The sequence below is a fragment of the Ranitomeya imitator genome, chromosome 2 (assembly GCF_032444005.1).
Source record: "Ranitomeya imitator isolate aRanImi1 chromosome 2, aRanImi1.pri, whole genome shotgun sequence".
Lineage (NCBI taxonomy): Eukaryota > Metazoa > Chordata > Amphibia > Anura > Dendrobatidae > Ranitomeya > Ranitomeya imitator.
Genome location: NC_091283.1, coordinates 761,994,654 through 762,021,597, shown reverse-complemented (window position 1 = coordinate 762,021,597; position 26,944 = coordinate 761,994,654). Strand labels below are relative to the sequence as shown.

Genomic DNA, 26,944 nt, shown 5'->3' with positions numbered 1-26,944 from the left:
AAAGTGAGCGGTGACTATAACGGTTCCGTACACCGAAACGATAGTTGGAACGAGCGGCTGCCCAGAGGATATAAGTTCATTTTCTTCTTGCAGCAGCTGCTCCAGTAAAACAGTCAGGCAGGATGTTAATGTCATTTTTCTGCAGAATAACCCTATATTTGCATGTAAATAGAATACAGAACGCGGGGAGCAGCTGTGGGAACGTAGCTGTGGGGATGCAGCGATGGGCACGTAGCGATGGGGACGCACCAGTGGATCCAAGGATGGAAATTAAAGAATGTTTTGCTATTTTGTAACAAAATGCAGCCAGGGATAAAGATTTTCTGAAAGGATACAACCCCTTTAAGTACTAATGTTTTAACTTTGAAGATAACATATCATTTGATAGGAGCTGCTTTATTTTACCCCCTCTTTACACCATTCTACATGGCTGAAATTCTTCACTTCATGCATTGTCTTCAGTAAAGTATTGGTCTTGGTTTACATGTTATATATATGATGCTGAGCTATTATAACAAGCAGACTTTCTGTTTAGCTGGAATAAAGAGTCCCTGGAGGAAGATTCATGCAGGGATTTCCCCAGCTGAAATTTCAGTTTTTACGGTTTCACCATTCTCATTTACTTACTCTGGATTACAGAAATCAATGGAGATGAAGTTCCCTGTTTTCGGTCATTCATTCACGTCATGAATGTGAAGGATAAGATTTATGAGCCATTTCCGGCGTATGCGTAAAATCATAATCTTTAGGTTTCTGTGTTACAGTATTTTCCTCTTCGCAAGCATTACATTATTATTCTCCTAGTGTATCCTCACCCACCCCCTGCAGACTGTGAGCCCTCGCGGGCAGGGTCCTCCCTCCTTATGTACTCGTGTGCCTTGTTATCTGCTCATGTTTAATGTATTTGTCTATATTTGCCCCGTATTCACATGTAAAGCGCCATGGAATAAATGGCGCTATAAAAATGTATAATAATAATAATAATAATTATTGTTTGTGCACCCCTGTGTTGGCCTACGTGTAGGACGCTGTCACTGTGGATGCTGTATAGTGAGTGCCATAGAATGTGTTGGCTGCAAAATTGGGTGATCTAACCTATTACAACTTGTGAGTGACTTCCAGATATGACACGTGGTATTCTGTATTAAAAGGGACAATTATATTAAAAAGGACAAATATACCAAAGATCTGACTTAAAGGGAACCTGACATCAGAATTTTGCATATAAATCCCAACCCAGGGTATAAACCTTCAGCTTAAAGGCAATTACTGCACATGACAGAAGCGTTCTGACCATTTCCAGTAATAGAGCATGCCCAGGATTTCAGCAATGTCACCAATGACATCTCCGGCCCATGCAAGGTTAATTCAAATACCTGGGGTGGGTTCAACAGGATGACTCTGGGACTGGCAAAAGATGCTGTAAGGCCCTGTTGTCTCGATGTAACAGATTCTTATACAAGTAAGCCCTTTTTATATAACTTATCTGAACTAAATCAAAATCGCAAACCATCTTATTATTGACAGTACATTGACAACAGGATCCTGGGGTCAGTTTTGTATGCGAAATTCTGATGTTGGGTGCGACGCTAGTCACTCTATATGGACACGCCATGAGGTGGGGGGAAGTCAGGGAGTACGAGGTAAAACGCCAGGAGGGTACATCTTAAACAGAATAGTGAGGCAAAGGCATAGTCAGGTCATAGTCCGGGGTTAGAATTTCAAGAAGTTAATGGATCAAGACAAAGGGGCTAGCCAACAATATTCTATGCACACATAACTGAATTGTAGTAAGAATTGTTCTGTGTGCATGGAAGTGCTGTCTGCCTGTCTAAGCAGGCTATTAACCCCTTAGTGATCACCAATACACATTAAAACATTGGCCGGCAGGGGTACTTATTCTCTCATTGCCTTTTTAAAATGGTGATCAGGAATAAGGCTATAGAGTCGGAAAATCTCCGTGTTCTCGGCTATCGGGCTTTCAGGTTTACCAAGGAATGTAGGAATATTATACATAAACCACAAGCTACTGTAAGGGTGCGTTTACACATGAAAGTTTACTGCCGAGAACAATGATTTTTAAACAAGCTTAAAAATAATTTCGCCTGACAAATGAATGCTTAGATTGGATGTCGGTGATTGGCAGCCTATTCCAACTTTCCTACTATCATAAAACATGTGTTCTTGGTAATGCTTGTTTATTTGCCAGATCATTTCACATGATGAACAAGTGCTTTGCTGATTCTTAGGGTAATCTGCAGTTTAGACTGCCAGATTATCATGAAACGAGCACCACACAAAATTTAGTGTACCTGGAAAAAAAATTGACATGTTACAGATTTGATTTGAAACACGCAACGCAGGTCAGTTTTTGTTGTGTAAAAAAGTCCAATGGGCATAAGAATTCGATAAATCCCATCCACATTGCAGGAACTGTAAGATCCTGCGTTTTTGACGCAATGAAAATACGCAGCATCAAATACTCAACAAAAACCCTTTGTGTGTATTAGACAAAGATAACACAAGTAAACACAAAATGCAGTTTTTAAAAGGTCTTTGTTATTAAGGGAAAAAGAAATCCAAACCTACCCTGTGTGAAAAAGTGCCCCTCCCTCTAAAACATAAATTAACTGGTTTATCACATCTTTGGGAAGCTGAGTTAAAATTCCCTAGCCATAACCAGGCTCAAAAAATTACTTAAATATTACATGTCTGACAAAGTGAAGTAGACCAAGTTAACTCTAAAACCACCTAATCCCAGAAACTCAGCAGACCATGACAGCAAGTCCACATGTCAATAGGACATGCAAACTCGGCTTTGGGAAAATGGCCGCCGCGATCTCTTGTGCGCACGCGCGGCATCCCGCGGCCATTTTCCTGAAGCCCCGTGCAGCAGAGCACTCCATCTGCGCACGCGCGGCCCCAGGAAGATGGCCGCCCCCACCGATGACAGGGGGTGATAGCGCAGATCGCGCGCTCCTTGTTCACGTGCCCACAGTGGATTAGTCACCTCAACATGCGCACACCACTACGCCACCAACGTAAAGCTGAGGAAGAAACAGCGCTGTGAACACGCCCACCCGACCTGACCAGCCTGATTGACAGGCGAAAACGGCGACTTTGGTAATGTATTGCGCAGCGTAGGTGGGGAATCAGGGTACACTACATACACTATAGTAACACACAGCGCAGGCCCTATTTAACAGTATTTATATCTCAATCTGAAAAAACGGGGTGACAGGTTCCCTTTAATAATAAAGACCTTCATTTAAAAGCTGCATTTTGTGTTTACTTGTGTTATCTTTGTCTAATATTTCAATTTGGTGATCTGAAGCGTTTATGTGTAACAAACATGCAAAAGAATAGCAAATCAAGAAGGGGCAAACACTTTTTCACACAACTCTAGCTACCGGCCCACTTTGCATCCTGTTCTACATGAAATCAGCACCAAGTGTTACATGATTAATAACAGCCAAGGTGTTATATGTTATACCACATTACTACCTTCAGCACTTGTAAGTTATCGTGTACATGCCTTCTGCCGGAGATAACATGTTAATAAGATATAATCTTTTAGTTCTGAATTCATACACCGGGATTACAAGACTAAATTAATTCTAAATCAATCATTGTGAAACGAAAATATTTTATCATGAGAATTAGTTTCCAAAGCCACCAAAATGTTAAATCAAAATAAGAAAAATAATAAGATTAAAGACAAATGGACAGAAAACTAAAGGAAACTGTAAATCACTTTCTATGCTGGTGACAGGAGAGTTTTGCACAGTACACACAGTGCATCAGGAAAGTAAGCTCATCATGGCCCAGGTTAAGAGCAATAAAGAACATTTAAAATGGTGCTCTACTATATAGAGGTATCAATCGGTGCATGATCTTCACTAATACAGGTGTTTTATCAGTGTTTTGAAATGGTGGAGAACCTGTCATCATATTAATTTCAGCTGAGGTTAGACTAGCAAATGCTCACACAGACAACATACAAGTTCTTCTCACAAAATTATGATATCATCAAAAAGTTAATTTATTTCAGTTCTTCAATACAAAAAGTGAAACTCATATACTATATAGAGTCATTACAAAGTGATCTATTTCAAGTGTTTATTTCTGTTAATGGTTGATGATTATGGCTTACAGGCATGAAAACTCAAAAGTCATTATCTCAGTAAATTAGAATACTTTATAACACTAGCTTGAAAAATGATTTTAAAATCCAAAATATGGGCCTACTGAAATATATGTTCAGTAAATGCACTCAATACTTGGTCGGGGCTCCTTTTCCATCAATTACTGTATCAATGCGGTGTGGCATGGAGGCGATCAGCCTGTTGCGCTGTTGAGGTGTTATGGAAGCCCAGGTTGCTTTGATAGCAGCTTTCAGTTTGTCTGCATTGTTGGGTCTGGTGTCTCTCATCTTCCTATTGACAATATCCCATAGATCCTCTATGGGGTTAAGGTAAGGCGAGTTTGCTGGCCAATCAAGCACTGTGATAATGTTGTATTTAAACCAGTTATTAGTACTTTTGGCAGTGTGGACAGGTGCCAAGTCCCACTGGAGAATGAAATTTCCATCTCCAAAAAGCTTGTTGGCAGAGGAAAGCATGAAGTGCTCTAAAATTTCCTGGCAGATGACTGAGCTGACTTTGTTCTTGATAAAACACAGTGGACCTACACCAGTAGATGACATGGCTCCCCAAACCATCACTGATTGTGGAAACTTCACACTAGACCTCAAGCAGCTTGGATTGTGGCCTCTCCACTCTTCCTCCAGACTCTGGGACCTTGTTTTCCAAATTAAATGCAAAATTTACTTTCATCTGAAAACAACACCTTGGACAACTGAGCAACAGTCCAGTTCTTTTTCTCCTTGGCCTAGGTAAGGCGCTTCTGGCGTTGTCTATTGGTCATGAGTGGCTTGACACAAGGAATGCGACATTTGTAGCCCATGTCCTGGATATGTCTGTGTGTGGTGGCTCTTGAAGCAATGACCCAAGCAGCAGCCTTCTCCTTGTGAATCTCCCCCAAATTTTTGAAAGACCTTTTCGTAACAATCCTTTCAAGGCTGCGGTTATCTTGGTTGCCTGAGCACCTTTTTCTACCACACTTTTTTCTTCCACTCAACTTTCCATTAACATGCTTGGATACTGCATTCTGTGAACAGCCAGCTTCTTTAGCAATGACTTTTGTGGCTTACCTTCCTTGTGGAGTGTGTCAATGACTGCCTTCTGGACATCTGTTAAGTCAGTCTTCCCCATGAATGTTGAACCTACTGAAATAGACCTTTGCAGGTAGTTTTTTTTAATTATTCTAATTTACTGAGATAATGACTTTTGGGTTTTAATTGGCTGTAAGCCATAATTATCAACATGAACAAAAATAAACACTTGAAATAGATCACTCTGTAAAGACTCTATATAATACATGAGGATGGTGTCTCCGCAGCTTACTTTACATGCATTTGCATATTTCCCATAAGGGATGGGGGCAGTGTTCTGGATCAGTGCGTTGAGAAACACGTGATGGTGTCTCCGAGGTGTAGGATGTTTTGGTCTCCCCGAGGTCATTCATCTGTACCTTCACAGCCTTTTACTAGGCACTGCTCCTAATAGCCAGTTTCCTACTCCACACTGATGAGGGGCAAAAACCCCGAAACAGCTGTCTGTGGATGGATACCATGCTTGGCATAGGTGGTTTTCCTTTATTGGATGTTTTCCTTTATTGGATGCTGCCCTTCCCGTGGTTGTTCCTTCCCGGGGAAAGGCCTGGCTATTCACTGCTTGCGTTGAGAAACACGTGATGGTGTTTCCGCAGCTTACTTTACATGCATTTGCATATTTCCCATAAGGGATGGGGGCAGTGTTCTGGATCACTACGTTAAGAAACACGTGATGGTGTCTCCGCGGTGTTGGATGTTTTGGTCTCCCCGAGGTCATTCATCTGTACCTTTACACTCTGTGGGGTCCAGACTGCGCAGGCGTTTGTGCTTGCGCAGTCTTTATAAAGGGGATGGACAGAGTGACGCTCCCAGCGTTATAGATAGACAGCTCTAGCAAAAATTAAGAGACCACTGCAAAATGTTCAGTTTCTCTGACTTTTCTCTTTATACGTATATTTTTGAGTAAAATTGAGCAATACATTTTGTTACATTCCCCTAGATTCTCATCCGCTTCTCCCGATAGAAAATTGCTTGCTGAAAATTTGTTTTGTGGTGGAAAACCTCTTTAAATACAAGCATTTGTGTATGCCAGAACCTCGACCTGCCTGATCGTAAGCTGGGCCAGGTCACCTTCGTCATAGTAAAAGCAATATTGCAGCCAGAAGTGTTAAGTACAAAGGCGCAAAAAATACAAGCCGATTCAATGTAAGAAAGTCATGTACCCCTAGAAGTGGTAGCCACAGCATAAGGTGGAGTTTTAGTTATAAAATGCTGATATACTTGTTTATTTTTTATCTTTTTTATTTCTGTTTGATGGATTACCAACGTTATGTATTATAGTGATACAGTGTTATATCGTCTTACCACAGAGGTATCATTGGAATTTGGTTGGTTTATAATTTTGTTTAAAAAATCTCAATAAAAATATTGAAATATGAAAATAATAAGACAATAAGAGAAAAAACAAAGAAATGAAAGCATTATCCTGTAATTTTAACATAAAAACACGCTAACCAGTGTATACTTATTTAGCATTATCCTAGAAGGTTGTACATTATGTTGCCAGTGAATGGCGATGACGTTACAGGAATGTTGAGTACAAAGTTTCTCAACCTTATTTGATTAAAAGCATGTGACACGTGTTGCGTAAAAATGGAACGCAGAAGTGAAGTTTTGGAACATGCTGTGCTGCGGATGATATCACCATAATACTTTCTTTGCTTTTGCTTAATATGTAAACAACATCCACGTGCCGGGTTTACTCAAACTGTCTATTTTTCAGATTTGGCTAGGCAGTCTTAAACTGTGCCAAGAATATCACAGTGGTTTATGCTGGGTGAACTTGTGAGGATGCATCAGACGTCCTTATAAATCAGTCGGAGATTGTACCGCAATGTAGGGAGTGGCCTATGGGTCTCCCTACCTGAGCATGCATCTTCATAGAAATACATGAAGCTGTCACGTTCGGGTTTGGAGAGCCACTGGCCAGTTTGTACGTTGCTGTCCGATCTCAGTCTGATTTATATCTGACTGTGCCCTTACATTGTCTAGTTTACACCACTTATTATTTGGCTAATTTGCCACATGGAATTGCATCTCAAGCCATTCATTCCCCCTTTCTCACAAACCCATGGCCCCTCATCGAGAGAAGCACAAAAATGTCTAAAATACATATTAACTATGAAGCAAACCATGTAAAACTAATTTTTGGTGGAAACTGCACCATAGTTTTGCCTCTTTTAGGTTAGTAACTGTCCCCCACTGTTTTAAGTAAAGGTATTGTTTTTGCATATTCACAAACATAAGTCCACTGTAATAGGTTTTGCCTGTTACGCCTCTTTAAGGGGTTTTCCAAATCAATGAAGAAGTCCCTCTGCCACCAAGAAAGCTAAAACAAGAAAAAAAATCTATATTGATTGACTACCTGCCCACAATTCCTTGTTCTTGAACTTCCCTGCAAGTCCTTTGTGTATGGTTTGCAGTCATGTCCAAGTATATGCAACATGGCAATGGTACAAAGGGGTATATTTTACATGACTGCTAGACATTTCCGTTGACCCACACCTATTACTTAATGGTGCTGTTGATGGCACTATATGGTGTGTGTTATAGTGCACTGTTCATGGAAGCCTGGCAGCAGTGGATAGGGCTTTCATGTACAGGCTTAGCTCAAGCTACTCTTCTTATCCCAGGGGTTGTATTGGCCTTCATCACTGAACCCCTATACAGGGATCTGGACTTACACAGGGACCTCTGAGGAGGGCCCTCAGAGTCAACTGCTGACCTGTGGAGCAACCTGGAGGAACGATGCCACATCAGGCATAGTCATAAAACAAATGGAAAGTCAGAAAATAGGATATACAAAATAGCACACAGGAGCAATGGATCCGCGTGAACAGGTCTTAGCTGAACTGAATAACTGGCAGCTAGAGACTACACTGGGGTTTATATAGAAAGGAGCCCCATCCAAGACTCCCAGCAAAGAGCTAATTACATTATCAGCTTACTACAGCAAAACACAGGTGGACAGGAAAGGGACAACTACTTTCAGTAATATAAAGGCTAAACTACCACAGGCTGCTAACGTCCCGCAGTAACCGTGAAATTAGTGTGGCACTGTCTAGCGACCAGGGCAGGGTTTGCAGCAGTATGTTTACACATAATGTGATAATATGGTTCTTTGTACATGGAATAGCTAGGGGCCATGCCAGCAGAATGTGTTGGACAGGGCACCATCTATCATAACTTCAACACTGACCTCCCCATAAAAATGTGAGAAATAGCATTAATTTAGAATAAACCAATATTGTGTATCCCTAGTGCAGGGGTGAGGAACCTCAGGCCCAAGTGCTATTTACGGACCTCGATAACTTGCTCGAATCGCGCCCTGTTTTCTACTAGATTAAGAGGTGGGTAGATGCTGTTAACCTTTTTTATCACTATATATAATCAGTTTCTATTGGTATTTTACAGGGATCTGTGACTTATTAATACTTCATGGACCAGATGCAACGGAATGGCGCCAATATCTCGTCAGCCTCTTCGACACAAATCATCACAACCCGCTTGCTGTTGATTCTTATGAACTCCGTGAGGATTGCCCTATACCAAAGAAAAACCAGAAAACATTTCAGACTTGTAGATGTATTCTCATCCTTCTATCTGGGGACTTAGAGAATACTTTTGACAATCCAGACGTTGTAGAAAGCCTAGAGAAAGTTTTACAACCAGCAAACAAAGTGATTGTCTTATTCTGCGGCGTAATATACAAAGAGGATTTTACTCTCTTTTTTCAAGACTGGCCAAAATGGAAATCTCTGTCTTCTGAAGATGACCCCGACTTGTATGTTTCTGCAGTTTTGAATTCCATATCAGAAGGTATGTGGCCATTCTCCATAATTCTTTAATTATAGCACATTGGATTATTTTTCGTAAGTTACTTTAGTGAAATAAATAGGAATCAAAACATGTTCGATAATTCCAAACTTTATTTTTGCATAAACTACTTTAAAATAATAAGTGCCCTAAACGTTTCCTGCCATCATTTGGACCCTGATAGCTGCCATTCAAGCCAAGCTGGCTGTGCTGTAATTATGTAACCCATGATGTGCAAGTCACAGGCCCAGAAAACACAAACACCCACTATGAATGAGAAGAAATCATACACTTAGCCTTTTTTCAAGATATGTTTTTTTTGTTTTTTTTAGCTATTGTCACAATAAACATCTCACATTTTGGAGGTGAAAATTTGTCATCAGTGGTTTTCTTGCAAGAGATGTGAAAAATGGGTGTGTATTAGAAATTCTTATTATATTGCCTGTGGTTCCTAAAAGATGAATAGTGTTCTGTTTCTTTTTTTTTTTAACTCTGGGAAGCACGCTAGCCTACCCCATAATTAGGGATGCAGTTTTTGAAATGCCGGTCTAGCAGTTTTTCTTTTTTAATAAATTTGCAAAAATTACTACATTTCTGTTTTTTTTTTTTCAGTCAAGATGGGATGTAGAGTGTACATTAATGAAAAAAAAAAACTTTTTTGAATTTACCAAATGGCTGCAATGAACCAAATAGTGAAAAATTTAAAGGGGTCTGAATACTTTCCGTACCCACTGTATGTGAAAAAAATGGATACAACATGGATGTGTGAATGAGGCCTCAGGCTGACGTCACATTAGCAGTATTTGGTCAGTATTTTACATCAGTATTTGTAAGCCAAAACCAGGAGTGGGTGATAAATGCAGAAGTGGTGCATATGTTTCTATTATACTTTTCCTCTAATTGTTGTGGAGCGCGCCCAGACACAGGGCCACGACGTTTCGGTACTGGGCCTCTCTGGTTCGGTTCCGAGGCTGTCACGGTGGCTAGACCCGGTCCGCGACCCTGCTAAGGGGCGTCCAATGAAGGTGGTAGTACAGTCTGTCAGGAGTTCGTGACGCCACCTGTGGTGTTCGGTCAGGGTGACCGACGCTGCTGTGGGGTCCGCTGGGGTGATGGAATAGCAACCGGATGATATACCTTCCCACAGGTGAAGTATGTCCCCAGGGCTTCCCAGTAAGGTAGATGGTGATGGTGTGAGGTGCAGGCAATAACGAGGACACAGGGTTGCAGTCTCTTTACCTTTTACTGAAGGCTTCAGTACACTCAGTCCAGAGCACGTTCAACCGGGCTATCATAGACCGGCCGGTGCGATGGGCACATCCAGAGTTTCCCTCGCAGATGGAAATCGTTGCCTACCAATAGCGCCTGTGTGTTGTAGTCCTACCCTGCTGAGCATTCGGAATAGTCCTCACAACTGCTGTTCTCCTTCGTTCGTTCTCTACAGCTTTATCTCTCTCTCTCGTTCTTTGGTTCCAGATGTTGCTAGTTTCTAACGTCCCCCAGATATGTTATGGCTAGGACGCCACCCGTTTGACGGGAAGGCTTGGAGGTCTTCCGGGACCCTAGAGACGCCCCTCTCCCAATGTTGCCCCTATGTCTTCGTAGGTGTAGAAGGTAGACAGCCAACCTATAATTGACTGTCCAGCGGAATTTGAAGTAATGCGTGAAGTCAGTTACTCCTACGGTGATCCGGCCACCGACTACGCGCCTCAGTAAGATGTTGCCTTCCTCTCTCGGCACGACTCTTACTGGCTCTCCTTTGTGCTGATCTCGTTTACACTGTTCCACAATATTCTTCCCCTCTTGTCTCTTTCTTAGGATACCGCCGCAAGGTGTGCAGGCGCGGTTCCGTAACGTTCTGTTCTGTCGCTGGGCACCTGCCAGGTTCCCACGCCTGACAGGGACCCCCCTGTGCCTTCTCCCTGCAACACCCCCTGCCACGGGATGTTGCCTGGTTCCAACCCAGTCAGCTTCTGACTAACTTCCTCCCCAGCCCCTAGTTTTACCAGTGTGAGGAGTGGCCCAATAAATGAAGCCTTTTTCTCCCCCTAGTGGCCGGAGTGTGAAGTGTAATGTGTTCTGGTGATACCTGGTCAGGAGAACTCTTTAGTGCCATCGGACGTACCGCTACTCGCCTTGGGGCCATACTGCAACGACCAGGTCTCTGGGGCGCTGCACTTCCACTCCTGGTTTTGGCTTACAAATACTGATGTAAAATACTGACCAAATACTGCTAGTGTGACGGCAGCCTTAGGCATCACGTCCATGTTGCATGTACACATCACATCTGTTTTTTTTATGTATGCAACACGTACTATAACACGTATTATAATCTATGGGCTGTTCACATGTCCGTTTTTTTTTCCGGCAGCATGGGTGACAAGGGCCAATACAAGTCTATGGGTCCGTGAAAAACACGTACAGCACACGGATGGTGTCAGTGTACAGTCTGTGTGCTGTCCTATTTAACATTGTAAAGTATAGGAGAAGCTTTGTAATTTATTTGTTTATTCATCCATGATAATCACTGATGTGGGGAATTGGGGGGGCATTTTATAATGCAGATATACATTACCGGCCGCGGTGGAGCAGGGTCCTAGGATCGAGGCTGGAGGAGGAAAGAGTGGAGTGTTGCTTCAGGCCGCATGGGTGTTCGGATGTGGGGCACACCCATGTGGGTGGTGTCCGGTGCTGCGGGTGATGTCTGCTGCTGCGGGGGCTCTGCCGACATTTTGTGAAAGGCCAGAGCCCCTGCAGTTCCATGATTTCCTATACGGTGGACTCTGGGAAAATGGCTGCTGAGGGCGGCGTGTGAGCCGATGGAGATCTCAGCACCAAGATCTCGGGAGATGAGATCTCACCGCTGAGATCTCATCTGCTGAGATCTCCATCTGCGCATGCGCCGCCCCGGCAGCCATTTTCCCGGAGTCGACCGCATAGGAAACCATGGAACTGCTGGGGCTCTGGCCTTTCACAAAATGTCGGCAGAGCCCCCCGCAGCACCGGACACTCACAGCGGCGTGCCGCACATCCGAACACCCCCCCCCCCCATCCCGGCCTGCAGCAATGCTTCACTCTTGCCTCCTCCAGCAGTGACCCTGGGACCCCGCTTCACCGCAGCCACCACCTCCGGTAAGCAATAAAACACATTGATTCTAAGAAGCACCACCATTTTATTACAAAAAATACATACATCATTAACCCCTGCTTATGACAGATATCTCCCTCGTGAAACATGGCTGAGAATTTTCAGAACTACCATTGCATACTGACATTATTTTTCGTGGCATGAAATAAGGCCATGCTCTTAGACTAGAGCAGGTTCCAGGAGCGGATCTGCATCGATCAAACATTTACAAGCAAATTGTCTCTCCAGAGAGGAAGAGGACTTGAACTTTAATGCCACCCATGGGAAGTAGCAATTCTAAAAGTCAATATCGACCCTTTAACGAACCTTGCCACCTCCCCATTACTTAGGATAAAAGCCAAACCAGAACCTCAGTTTACAGACACTTGTTTCAGGGTGTTGCCCATCCTCAGTGTAAAGCATGAGATCTGATTTGGCTGTAAGATAGACCTCGGATATTGGTCTAAGCCGGATAACGTTTCTCCTTATGGAGCGTGACAAGTCAGGGTAAGGAGGCTTATAGGCCATGTAACGATCCTCTGGGAAATTAAATATACACATTGCCTCTTAAAAGAGAAAAGAGGACTTGAACTCTAGTGCCACCTATTGGAAATAAGTTTATGCTGAAGGTTTATGACTTGAAATAAACCTTCCTGTTTGAGACAAGAACTTTGTGCCAGTGTGAACACTATCTAACTGCGTGTGAATCCAACTGTGAGTGATTCCCTACAATGCCTTTTAAATTTTACTCAATTAGGTATTTTAAAGGGAATCTGTCAGGTCATTTTTATGTAGTATACTAATAGCATCCTGAAATAGGGCTTGGGCAGCCGTCTTAGGATATGTAACTTTTATATACTGTACATGACCCCGTTGTGTTCATATACCGGTAAGCCATGGACAAATTTATTGTTGATAAATGAATATTCACCCCTTCCCCCTCCCATAATCCCGCCAACCCCTCTGCACTGGTGTCACTGATTCAGTCATACTGCCATATGCCCCAGAAGCACATCGCCATCCTCGAACTGGCCGTCTGCTCGCCTGACCTGAGCGTGACAACATGTATTTCTATGCAGCTGTCATTCTCAGGTCAGGAGATCAAACCAGACCAGTACAAGGATTGCGATGCGATCCTCGAGCATACAGAAGCCTGACTGAATCAGTGGCACCAGTGCAGAGGGGTGGGCTTAAGTATGGGTGAGGGAAGGGTTTAATATTCATTTGCAGCTTACATAAGTTTAATTAGCCAGCGTACCACAATACATTTTTCCGAGACTGACAGCAACACAATGGGGCAATGTTTAGAGCTAAAAGATACATATCGTGAAAGGACTGCCCAAGGCCTACTTTAAGATACTATTATAGAATCTTATGCAAAAATTACCTGACAAATTCCCTTTAAGACATATTGGGTTTGTTGCATATTATCAAAATGGCACATACCAATGATATGTGAACATTTAACCTCTAACATCCTGATGCTTGGGAACAAAAAAACAGGGAAGTACTGAACTTCTCGAAACTGAGCATTTACTTTCCGAGTCTCTGCATTTATATTTTCGGTATTACTACTACTCTTTACTGCTGAGCACTAAATAAATATGCAGGCAAGACAAGAACATTTAGCTTAGCCAATTATACCATCTGGATATGGTAAAGTTCACACCTTCATTTTTGGAGCAATGATGCTTTGACTCTTCAAGAATGATAACTGCTTAATGCATAGGAAATATTAGCTATTACCAGTGAAGCTGTAGAACATAAGTAATTGCCTAGATTTTTTTAAGGAGACCTGTCCGGATGATTTTACTAATGAAACTAGGGGTATGGCTGCATAAGTCCAAAAACAACAAGACAAATTATACCAGTTTTGTAGTAATTTGATGTGCCAGCACTGAGGAATTAAGCTGTGAATGGACATACAAATTGCTACACTGCATCCGGATGCAGTGCTGAGCGGTGACATCAGTAATGTGACTGCTCCGCACGGCCGCCGGAACACGCTGAAAGTAGCGTGTGAATCCAGCTGCTGCGATGAGCACTGACCAGTAAGGTTATTGCAGTTCACAGCCAATGAACTGCGGTAACCTCCTTATTGAAGAAATTTCTCACGCTGCGAGCGCTGCCTTCAGTAAGGTTATGTGTGCCAGAGCAGACTCCTTTCTAGTTCTTCTGACTTTAGGACCCAGTGGCAACCTCCCCCGGCTCTAATTGACACTCCTGGATCGGGATGTTTATAACCCCAACACCAATAAACTAAAATACAGAGGCACCCCGGGGAGGTGCCTGACCCGATATATCCTATCTCACCCTGCCTGACAGCAGAGGTTGGCACCCTATAACCTGCGCTTTGGTGCCCCCGCTCGTCGGCCGCTCTCCCTTTCTGCCCTATTACACCCGACAAATGGCAGAGGAGTGAACAAAGATACTTAAAGGGTGCATAGGATAGTTAAGGAGAAGTAGGTATGTGCTGCTTGTCTTTCAATGCATCACTAACAAGGGACGATTGACTCTGAAAGTCCGGCCACCAAGCCTGCTCTATTAAGACTGCAAAAAGCTAAGTATCACCGGGCAAGGTCTATCTAAGCATTGCAACAATGCCAAGCATCGCTGGCAGTGATTTATTCATGTACTCCTGATGAACCTCAGTGGAGGGGAAAATGCGTTGAGTGTGTTTTTTGTTGCATTATTGTGGCATGCAGTGTGCATTTATACTGGAGTTTATTGCATTATCTGGGGATGAGTATGTGTTGCTTTTTCTGACCTACTGAGGTCATTTTGATATGGTTATATCTATTCCCCATTGGGTTATTGTTGTAGGATACAAACTGCTGCTATTATACGGATACAGTATTATGTTCCTGAACAGGTCATCAATTATATAGGATATCGGTATCTGTGTTGATAAGAGGTTTTATATAGAACATATTTGGTCTAGTCCACCCCCATTTTTCATCTTGGCTTGTGTTTGAGGACTATTTATCATCAGTAGGTCTAAGATAAGATAAACTAAGTCTACTACTATTTTCCATTCTGTTTCTTCTATCTATAGATATATAACAAACAGATTTAATTTTTTTTTATATCTGCCTAGATTATCAGCAACATTATAGTCAGATATTAAGTATCCATACAAGAAGATATCCGTTTAACATCCTGGATGCAGCATTAGCTAGTTTAGCAGCAATATCTGAGTCAGCTATAGTACTAGCTAGGTTACAAGTTCTATCTAAACCAACTATACTATTTGAAAGACAAGCAGCACATACCTACTTCTCCTTAACTATCCTATGCACCCTTTAAGTATCTTTGTTCACTCCTCTGCCATTTGTCGGGTGTAATAGAGCAGAAAGGGAGAGCCGCCGACGAGCGGGGGCGCCAAAGCGCAGGTTATAGGGTGCCAACCTCCGCTGTCAGGCAGGGCGAGATAGGATATATAGGGTCAGGCACCTCCCCGGGGTGCCTCTGTATTTTAGTTTATTGGTGTTGGTGTTTATTCACACATTGTTATATTTTAGACGGTACTAATAAAAATTGAAGTTTTATATTTACACATTAGAGTCTAGCGGTGACTACAAGATAAGATACTCTAATCATTTATCTCTATACTGTGAAAGTTTTTGATGTTTATAACCCCCAGCTTGCTGCTGGGAGTTGCAGTTGATAATTCTATTTCCAGTTTCCTGTTGCAGCTTGGAGCTATTGCAGTCGGCTATCTTCCTCCTTGGTGTTGCTGAGGACGTAGGTGTTTCTCTCTGAGTCTACTCAAGCGAAATGTTCCCCCTTGTTTGTGTATCCCATCTGTTTTTAGTGATAGTGGGGATTAACTAGCGCCTATCCTATCCTTCCCGATGCAGGGTTTATCGCCAGGGTCAGGCAGGGATTAGATATCCTGCTCGGCGATAGGTGCGGAAACTATACAGGGATGATAGGACAGACAGGGTGACATTAAATCTGTCTAGGGGTCTCCACTCCCACCTTCCCTTGTGTTTGGTTCCCTTTCCCTTATAACTTCGTGTTGCACTTAGTCTCCCTTCACTGTGCATGACAGGTTATCACAGTCCATATCTGGCCTGACAGCATGAGAACCTGCAGCGGTCTGGGATACCCAGCACCGGCTGTGACCGGCAGTGACGTCAGTAAGGTTACTGCCGGTCAGAGCTGGTGTTTCCGTCACTGTCACACAGATGACAACTTAAGAATCGCTGGATGTTCTGGTCCCACATTCACTTGCATGTCGCTCGGGTTCGGAATCAAGTTCGGGTACTGCTAAGGTATCTGAACTGAACTTTTTTTATAAAGTTGGGCCAAACCCGACAGACCCGAACATCTGGGGTCTGCCCATCCCCAATCAGGAGCTTTGTAAGGAACATTCGTTGACATTTCTTGCAGCTTCGATGGGAAGAATAGTTCAGCATACGGCATTATTCTCCCCATCACAGACATGGACACTATATTCCCCTCTTAATAAACCCCATTATGACTAATGGAATCCACAGGGAAGGTGCCAGTGGTGCCTGTTATGTGACACTGTTAAAAGACACATAATCAGCATGCCATATAAAAATGTTTAGGCATCTTTCATTTAAACAGGGCTTACAGCATTTAAAACACAAACAGTAGATATAACCCCCTTTCAGTACACCCCAAAATGGATACCGTACCTTCTAAATAAAAATATAGACCCCAGACCTGATCCCCTTTATACCGCTACCACCCTCCCCATAGGTCCACTACCACACAAGCTCTCTCAACATGAACTGAAACGTCATCTGACCCATGGCTAGATACCTCTTTATACAGACACCATTCACCCCCTTCCTCCAGTTTACAGACATTTGCCACATTAAAGGGATTGTCTAGTTAAAACAAGTTATCACCTGTCTGCAAGAAAACTGATAGCTTGTTGATCTGTGGGGGTCTGGCCACTAGGACTTGCATCCATTGGCAGAAAAGGGAACTTTAATCCGTATAAGAATGGAGTAGCACTGCATTCCTCCAGGGAGCCACTTGCTTTCAGTCATGGAACAATGGCGGAGCAACTAAAGTCACGTAGCAATCACTGTGTAGAGCAAACAGTCACTCAAAGTGTCTGGCATGGTTACAGCCGCTCTCTGTCTAATGAGCGGTTACTGTAGTACTCCTCCCTGCACGCCTCTATGACTGAAAGCCAGTTGCTCTCTGGAGGAATAAAGTTCATGTCCTCCCAGCATCCATGCTTTCAGTAAGACAGGTGGGAAGCATTGTAATGCTATTAAACCTGCAGATTATCCATAACCCTGGCTGTGTCTGACCGTGCAGGGACATGGTCTGATCATACCAGATCTCCTGGGTAGAGGAGGAAGCAAAAAGAAAGTATAAAGACATTACAGAATGGGATCACAGCTGATTCTTTCTTTGAGGTAAAACATTGCTTAAAAACAGGCAGGGAAATGTTTTACCTCACAGAAAGAACCAGCTGTGATCCCGTGCTGTAATGTCTGCATCCTCTTTTTCTTCCTCCCCTGTCCAGGAGATGTGGTATGATCAGACCATGTTCCTGTATGGCCAGACACGGCCATTACACAATACACAGCAATGGAACATTTATAAGATTATTTCAGCACAGGGACATTATTTTTAACACGTTCAATTGTGGAACTTCCAAGATGTCCAAGATGTACTGATTAAAGTGTACTTTGGGAAAACCCCTTTAGTATACATAAAATAACCAAAATCATTAAAAGGATTTTCACACAAAGTACATTTTAATTATTAGATCTTTGAATAAAAATAACTTCCAAAATGGTATGTGTTAAAAAAATGTTTTCCTGTGCTGAGATAATCTTATAAATGTGCCCCTGCTGTGTACTGCGTAATGGCCGTGTCTGGCCGTACAGAGACTTGGTCTGATCATACCACAACTCCTGAGCAGGGGAGGAAGCAAGAGAGTATACAGACAGGACAGCACGGGATGTAATGTAACTTGACCTGTCAACGTCTACTAAGCAGTTTGGGGACCTATGCAGTAAAAAACAGATCTCTAGGGGTTAAAGAGGGAAAACTAAAGCTGCTAAAAAGAGTGGTCAGCACAAAGCCTGACTGTGTAATAGTTTTAAAGGTTGAAGGTTAACACAAGTCTATCAGGTTTAACCTGAACGGAACCAAAGATTCCCAGCCAATCTCCCATGATGGTTCTTGCGAGGCCAAAAATTGTGATGTCTGTGATCTGACGAGGCCCAGGGCCGGACTGGCCATTGGGCAGTTCTGGCAAATGCCAGAAGGGCCGGTGCCAGTAGTGGGCTGCTGCGCGCCGACTCACCCCCCCACCAGTGCCACCGCCGCATTCAACTATACCGGAATCTATGACGCCGGTACAGTTGAATGCAATGATGGAGGAGAGAGTGTTTGCTGTCGCTCCCTCTCCCATCATTCCCCGCTCTGCCTCTGACACTGCATGTGTGCGCACACTCACTGTGTCCCAGGCAGTGCAGCGGCAGCCGCTGAGACAGGAGCAGGGAGCAACGGGGGCACGAGGAGAGGTGAAGAGTTTTACTGGACTGTGGGGCCATTCTCGGGGGGGAGGAGAGATGCGGGCTGTGCTGTATACTACTATGTGGGCTGTGCTATATACTACTGTGTGGGCTGTGCTATATACTACTGTGTGGGCTGTGCTATATACTATTATGTGGGCTGTGCTGTATACTACTATGTGGGCTGTGCTGTATACTACTATGTGGGCTGTGCTGTATACTACTATGTGGGCTGTGTTGTATACTACTATGTGGGCTGTGTTATCTGCAATGTGGGTTGTGCTATATGCTATGCGAGTTGTGCTATATACTATGCGGGTTGTGCTATATACTATGCGGGTTGTGCTATATACTATGCGGGCTTTGCTATATACTATGCGAGTTGTGCTATATACTATGCGGGCTTTGCTATATACTATGGGGGTGTATTGTATTCTATGGGGGAGGCCGTGTTATATACTATGTGGCTCTGTTATATACTATTGTGGGGGTATATATTATGGGGAGGTGGGCTGTATTATATTCTATGGGGGGCTGTATTAGATTTTATGAGGGATGATTGCATCATACTCTTTGATGGGGCTGCATTATATTCTGTGGGGAGGTGGGCTGTATTATATTCTATTCGGGGCTACATTATATTCTATGGGGGGCTGTATTATATTTATATTCTTTGAGAGGTGATTGCATCATACTCTATGAGGGGGCTGCATTAAACTATGAGGGGGGCTGCATTATATTCTATGGGGTGGCTGCATTATACCATATGTGGGCTGCATTATACTGTATTGAGGACTATGGGGAATGTGTTATACTATATGAAGAACTATGGGGTGCATTATACTATGGGAAGTGAATTGTACTACATGGATGACTATGGCGGTGCTTTATACTATATGGAGCACTATGAGGAGTGTATTATGCTATATGGAGGACTGAGCAGTGTGTTTTAGTATATGGAGGACTGTAGGGAGTGTATTATACTATATGGAGGACTGAGGTGCACATTATAATATATGGAGGACTATGGGGTGTATTTTACTAAACAAGTAAAATGCTGCATATTCAGATTGTTTTTGCAGCACATCACCAGTGTAAACTGTAGATGTGCTGCTGATAACATGATACTGTATTGTAATCTGTTAGTGATCGTTCTGTCACATCATTATTTCTCAGCTGGTGGAAAGACAACTTCAGTATTGTTGATCAAACTTATTTAGCGGCCTGAGATCAGCGCATATAAATACAACCAAAATGCTTTTGTGTGATGTGCAATATGTTAGCATTTGGGGCCCCATTTTAAACTTTGCCTAGGGCCCCACTTTGCCTAAAACCGGCCCTGCCTACAAGTGTGCAAAGATATTATACAGTCACCATGTGACAAGTGGGCCTGTGTAACTTCAAATGCCAGGGCTGAATTTTAGTCCCAGTCCGGCCCTGACGAGGCCTGACACATTGAGCTTAGCATGATAGTTATTTACAGGAAATATAAAAACAAAAAGACTTGTACTTCTCCTTCTTGCTAGATCACCTTTTTTAGTTGTAAAACTACCTACTTCCACAGAAGGGTTATAGTGGCCTTTCTCTGTGACGTGTAAATATCACTGTACTGCGAAGGAGGAACTGCGCTGTCGCCCTCACTTACTGCCAGCGTCATATCAGCCTTCAGCCTTATAGTAGAGGTGGTACATTTCATTGTATTCATGACCTGTAATTACATTGTGAAACAAAAATTTGGTGAAAAAAATTGACATTGAACCTCAAATTATTTAACATAAAAAGGTTGGTGTAAACAATAGAGCATTTTGCTTGCTCCAACATTAATCAGATAGAATTATCTCTTATTTTTTTAGGATTTTTTTTCTGAGTTGGTCTACTTCAAAAAATACCTGAAAAATGGCTTTAAAAAATTCTTCCTATTCATTTCTATTGTAAAACCACTTTACTGTTCATATGTTCAGTGTTTAATGGTTGAAAAGAAAAGTGCATGTTACTTTTTTTTCTAGCGGCTCTGGATAGAAAGTGCTCCAGACTAGGTACTGAACAATCAGAAGGCTGCAAAACAAAGTTTCAGGAAAAAAAACTCTAAAAAAATGCTTCAAGAACTCTTTAAAACTGCATCAGAATGTAAAAAAAACTCTTTAAAAAACTTCCCAATGAAAGAGCATTTTCGGAAGTAGTTTCCACTAGATAATTGATAGTTTTTTACGAGGCAGTGACTCGTGTCACAGGTAGGCGGGTCACTGTTTGTACTCCCCAGGATATGCACAGAGGTGTATTGAGGCTATGTGAATGCATTGCGGTCACAGGCGTAGCTGAGACTGCAATGGTGAAGCAGTGACTGATGTCACAGGTAGGGGTCACTGTGTTTTCTCCCCAGGATATGCATGGAGGTGTATGAAGGCCATAGATGTGCATGGCAGTCATGGGCGTAACTGTGATTGCAATGCAGGTTAAATGTAATAATAATAAATAAAGTGTAGTCTTGGACATGCTAGCGTCCAAGACAGATGGAGGGAAAATCTGCTCTTGAAGACGCTTGGCATCCACAGCTAACACAGCACTGCCGCAACACACGGGAAATGGTCAGAGGAAGACCAGCGTGTTTAGTGGCCTCAAATCAATGGAGAAGATGTGAGTAAAGCTGTGAGTGAAAGAGACATTGACACAACGTGCGGTCACTGACGGTTACTGAACAAGGAGAGGTCCAGCGTGTTTAGGGGCTGCAAACTAATGAAGTAAAGCTGAGTGTAAGAGACTGATATAGCGGTGCAGAACACCCATGGGAACTAGTCAGAGGAGGACTGGCGTGTCTAGTGCCTGCGACATGTAATGCTTTGTGAATAGAGACTTGGATATGTGGCGATACTGTGGTCCAGTCGTCACAAAGGTACTGCACCTCATCCAGAGGTGTGGTATCCCACTCTCAGGTAAGGAGGGAGCACTACCCAGGACTCTAACACTCACATCCAGCACACACCAGTTCAGTCGGGGCACCTTGGTGTACCCTTAGGGAGGAAGACCTCATCCCATGCTGGATAGTAATGGGTGTTGGGAGTGGGTGAGGTAGGTAGAGTAGGGGAGGAGCTAATTAGGAGGAAAAGTGAGGAGGGAGGAAGTGGAGCTCAACAGACGTGCGGATCTGCGGCTCCTGATGGACGGAACAGAAGAAGTATAAAATAGAGACAGAAAGAAGCTCCCAGAAGGACAGAAGGGGTCCTTTTGGCATGGGAAGTGCAGAAGCCACCCGTGGGGCCCACATCCAGACGTGGAGGGACCAAGTCGCAGTCAGGGGACCGGCCTCAACTTAGTGAGAAACTGCAAGTCTAGCTAAGAAACCGGAGGCTGTTGCTTTTGCAAGAGTCACAGCCACATCCTTTGCCAAAACGGCAGCTGTAGAGAATCCAGGGGCATATGAAAGGAGTCCTGGAAAGGTGCATCCCAATCTACCTGGGAGTTTGTTAGACCACAGACCCGGAGGACTCAACACACCTGGCCGGGTGCCATAAAGAACTGTAAGTAAAAGTCTGGAAACTGCACCTTGCTGTGTCCTTTGCATTATTCCAATCGCACCTGCCTGGCATAGCCACCACCGCCATCTTATATCTCTACACTACATCTGCCCTGGGGTTAGCTCTACCCTAGGAGAGCTGCACCAACTCTGCTGAATCACCATCTGCCCGTTGGACTGCAAGCAGTGATTTCACATACTGTGATCCAAAAGCAATAAATTTGATAATTTGATATATCTCTACAATGGAGTGACTCAGTACAGAATGGAAAAGAGTGACAGAATCAGAGAAACTCAAGGATTTTACTATGTTTTTTTGTGAAATCTTTATAGATTTGTTTTCTTTGTTGTTTTTCTCACTCTATTGGATAATTAAGAAACAGCTAGTGTTTTTTTATTATACAAAAACTATGGCAAAACGCTCCAAAAAAAGTCTGGTTGTCTTTTCGGTTGTCTTTTGCGATTTCTCATTTTCTTTGTATTGAAAATTCTGAATATTGACCAAAGTAATATAAACCAAATGTATCACAGTCACTCACGCTGGTTGATAAATTCGTGCATAAGGCTACTTTCACACTAGCGTCGGACTCGGCCCGTCGCAGTGCGTCGGGCCGAGGTTCCGACGCTAGCAGTGAATGCGCCGCACAACGGAGGCAGCGGATGCATTTTTCCTGCGCATCCGTTGCCCCATTGTAAGGTGCGGGGAGGTGGGGGCGGAGTTCCGGCCGCGCATGCATGTAACGTTTTTTGCTCCCGGCGGTCCGCCACAACACGACGCAACCGTCGCACGGCTATCACATGTGCAGGGGGGCTTATCTTAGTTATCCCTCCACTGTTACACTGTGATGAAAACACACAAGGCTATAGACCTCTTAGTTTACCGCAGGGGCTTATTTTAGTTATCCCACTGCTCTACAATATACAACGAACTGCATGGATTTATGTATATCCCGCTGTACAGTTCCGCTTGAGAACTTGCAGCTCTCTGGCGCCCCCTTACCCTCAGGTCAGATTAGGTACTGCACCTAGGGTAATTAGTCACCAGAAAGGCTGCCTGCTATGTACTGGCTATTGGGCACGCTGCAGCGAGGCGATATAACTACTCCCACTCAGGCAGGAACAATAATTATCAATGCTGCCGTCGCTGCAACAACTCCCAAAGGCACAGAACAAGGTATGCTGCCACCAGCTTCGATTAACGGGTCCGAAGCTAACCCAAAACAGTAGCGTAATTCCCTACAGAAGACTTAGGGTACATTTTAGAGCAGGAAGAACGAAACTAGTAATTTATATATTTTACTCCGAAAGATTAGGTAGTGTTTATCAAAAATTATTACAAGGATGTTACAATAAGAGACAATAGAAAATATGTACAAGGTAATTATAAAATAACAGGGGTTAAATGAGAAATTAACACTTACATGTGTTCAGGTCATTTCAGGCAAAACCAGGCTAGTGGGCGGAGCTCCAAATATCCCAGTTCATCAGGGCTGGCAGTAAGAGCTCCTCAGGTAAGTCTAAAGGCTGGGTGAAGAGTAGAGACTTATAAACTGCAGCCTCGTGACATCACTAAAGGGGTTGAGTTAACATCGCCCTCCCCTCTCCTCAGCTGTCCAGTTTTCTACAACAATACTTATAATTCTTGTATTTTAGTTCCCGAACATGTCAGAATCATAACACTTCCAGCCTTCATCTTATTTTAAAATTGCCTTTCTAATGATACCAAATTCGGGCTTGTTGGGTACTCTGTACCCGTTGAAATTAGAAGCTCGCGCTTACAGTGGCTGACAGATCCGCCGATGGAGATTCGTAACATGGACTTATTATTTTCCTAGCCCAAATCGGTGGCCCAATATCTTACTATAACAGGACAAAGAACCGCATACCTTGAGAGAGATATCAGACCAGTTTTAGCTGGTACAATTGTCTATTGCAGCTACAGCGGTTGTAAAAATTCCTTTTGTGGGAGGGAATGAGTAAGTTGCCCAGACCCTGGAATTTGCAGCTAGAACCAATAAAATCTCTTCTACACACACATTGCGGGAAGCAGAAACATACAAAGAAGGAGGGTTTTTAGCCCACAGCATGGGTGCTCACAGGCAAAGCTAAAAAATCATATTACATTTCATACAATATCGTGACATATCCCACATCATCACATCCGCCAGAGACACCAGACTACTAACCCTAATATCCCAATTATCCCATCAGCCAGAGCCACCGGACTACTACCCCTAATATTCCACATGATCCCATCAGCCAGAGCCACCAGATTACTACCCCTAATATCCCAATCATCCCATCAGCCAGAGCCACCGGACTACTACCTCTAATATCCCACATCACCCTGTCAGCCAGAGCCACCAGACTACTTCCCCTAATATCAAACATCATCCCGTCAGAGCCACCGGATTACTACCATAATATCCCACATCATCCCGTCAGCCAGAGCCACCGAACTACTACTCCTAATATCCCACATCATCCCATCAGCCAGAGCCACCGGACTACTACCCATAATATCCCAATCATCCAGTCAGCCAGAGCCACCGGACTACTACCCCTAATATCCCACATCATCCCATCAGCCAGAGCCACTGGACTACTACCCCTAATAACCCAATCATCCCATCAGCCAGAGCCACCGGACTACTACCCCTAATATCCCACATCATCATCCTGTCAGAGCCACCAGATTACTACCCCTAATATTCCACATCATCCCATCAGCCAGAGCCACCGGACTACTACCCCTAATATCCCACATCATCTACTCAGCCAGAGCCACCAGATTACTACCCCTAATATTCCACATCATCCCATCAGCCAGAGCCACCGCACTACTACCCCTAATATCCCACATCATCAATAGTTTATTTGGGTGACATACAGTACTTTATATATCATGAATCAGCGTAGGTCTGAATAAATGAGGACTATGTTGTCCTACTTGGATTTCTCATACTGATGATCATACAACCTGTAAGTGCTCAGCATTTTTCTTTCAATTTCTTCCAGATTCTGGCTGTGGCTCCGTCAGCGATACAGATGCTGAAAGTGATAAAGAACAGTTGCCTTCACCTCCGATTACAGAAAAGCTATTGACCGTACAGCCGGACCGGATACGCTGTGGGGTTTGTACAAGTTATTTCTTTGTATTACATTTTGAAAAAAATTTTTTTCACAGATCTAACACTAAATGGATTTTTCTAGAACACATGGATTTTATTTGCCTGATTAGTTGTGCAGGTTATTGTTGGATGACCTTTGCCATTAGCAAGACAGAATCTATTAATAACAATTTATTGACGATTTGTGATTAGACCAGTTTGCTAATATTTACTGGATAAATTGTACTGATTATTTTACTCAAAACCAGATTAAATGCCTGGACGTGAAGTCCTCATCCCTTACAAATAAAAATTTAAACTGCTTTTGCTGGGCATAATTGTCTAATATAGCCATAGATTTTCCAATTTCCTTTGGTCTGTAACTTCCCACCCACATTTTTTAGTAAGCAGTTTCTCTTCAACAAAATATAGCCAGCACTATAGGTGCTAGAACATCCTTTTATCTCCCTTCCCAGCATGCTTTGCTTCTGTAATTGCCCAATGGCTTGCCTGCCTGGAATTCAAAGCCTACCTCTCTGTTATGCCAATTTGTAGTTTGACAGACCGGAGAGCTGGCTGGAGATGTATTATACTTAACAGCAATCAGTGGACAACAAGTTAGACAAAAAGTGAGACACCTTACAGGTGGCAATTTGCAGCTGAAAACATCTTTTGGGGTAAAAACAAGTGCTTTGCATTGTTGTTAGTCATTGCTATTGAATGAAGTTAAATGGGACCTGTTAAAACAATGAAGATTATTATCTTGTAAAAATTTCTGAGCTCCCCTGATTCTGTAGATTTTTTGTTTTGTTTTGTTTCGCACTGCATTGTTACAGTGTAGATATATTTAATTTTAATGTTTTTGGAGCACAGTATGTGAAATCTCTGCATGTAGTACAGCTGGGCATTTCTTCAGAGCCTTCTCTAGGGACTTGTGGCTTTATCCCTCCCTCCATGCTGATCCGGCAGTCTCAGATGCTGCCAAGCAGTGATTAGAAGATCCAGGAAGGGAGGTATATAAGCACAAGCCCCCATAGAAGACTTTGAAGACACGCCAACTTGCCCTACAAGCATAGATTTCACATATATGCTCCAAAGACATTGGTAGAAGACTGTGAAGAAACACACAGTTGGACTGCAAGCAGAGATTTCACATACTGCGCTCCAAAAGCAATAAATGTGTATAATTCTTCAATTGAGTGATGCAGCACAAATAGAAAAGAGCGACAGAATCAGATAAACTCAAGGATTTTTGTAAGGTATATAAAATTTTCTACTCAAGCAGTTGCATTGAGGTAGGCATGGGAAGTGGTTAAAGTAAAACATCCAGCCTGGTTTATTAAGGCTCCATAAACCATGCCACAAGCAAAGTAAAATAAAGGGTCTTTCAGGGCAGGCAAAACAAAGTAAACAGTTCAATAATGGCACTTTAGTGATAGTCCAGTACACTCACCTAGATAGCATCAAGTATACCAACTTAGTCTGGAGAAGACACACAGGACACAGGAGGCCGTCTTACCTCCACTCACTGTTCACTAATGGTACAGCTGGACTTCCTTATATCTGCCATACCACACCCCGGGATGGGATATGTCATCAGTCTGTCCCACTCGTTTCTCTGACTGCTTATAA

General features: G+C 43.2%; 1 protein-coding gene and 1 long non-coding RNA gene across 2 annotated transcripts in view; one reads left to right on the top strand and one right to left on the bottom strand.

Annotated features, from left to right (window-relative positions):
- Positions 1–26,944, top strand: part of PIK3AP1 (phosphoinositide-3-kinase adaptor protein 1) — a 176,000-nt gene that overhangs the window by 22,283 nt on the left and 126,773 nt on the right. Inside the window, exons 2-3 of the mRNA XM_069753376.1 lie at positions 8,648–9,052; positions 25,221–25,336. Of these exons, the coding sequence (XP_069609477.1) occupies positions 8,648–9,052; positions 25,221–25,336 (521 nt within the window). The remainder of the gene's footprint in view (positions 1–8,647; positions 9,053–25,220; positions 25,337–26,944) is intronic.
- Positions 20,268–26,835, bottom strand: LOC138665678 (uncharacterized). The gene is made up of 4 exons (XR_011318506.1): positions 26,766–26,835; positions 25,183–25,253; positions 23,624–23,726; positions 20,268–20,399 (listed from the first exon to the last, which is right to left on the bottom strand). It is a non-coding gene; the product is annotated as an uncharacterized lncRNA (long non-coding RNA).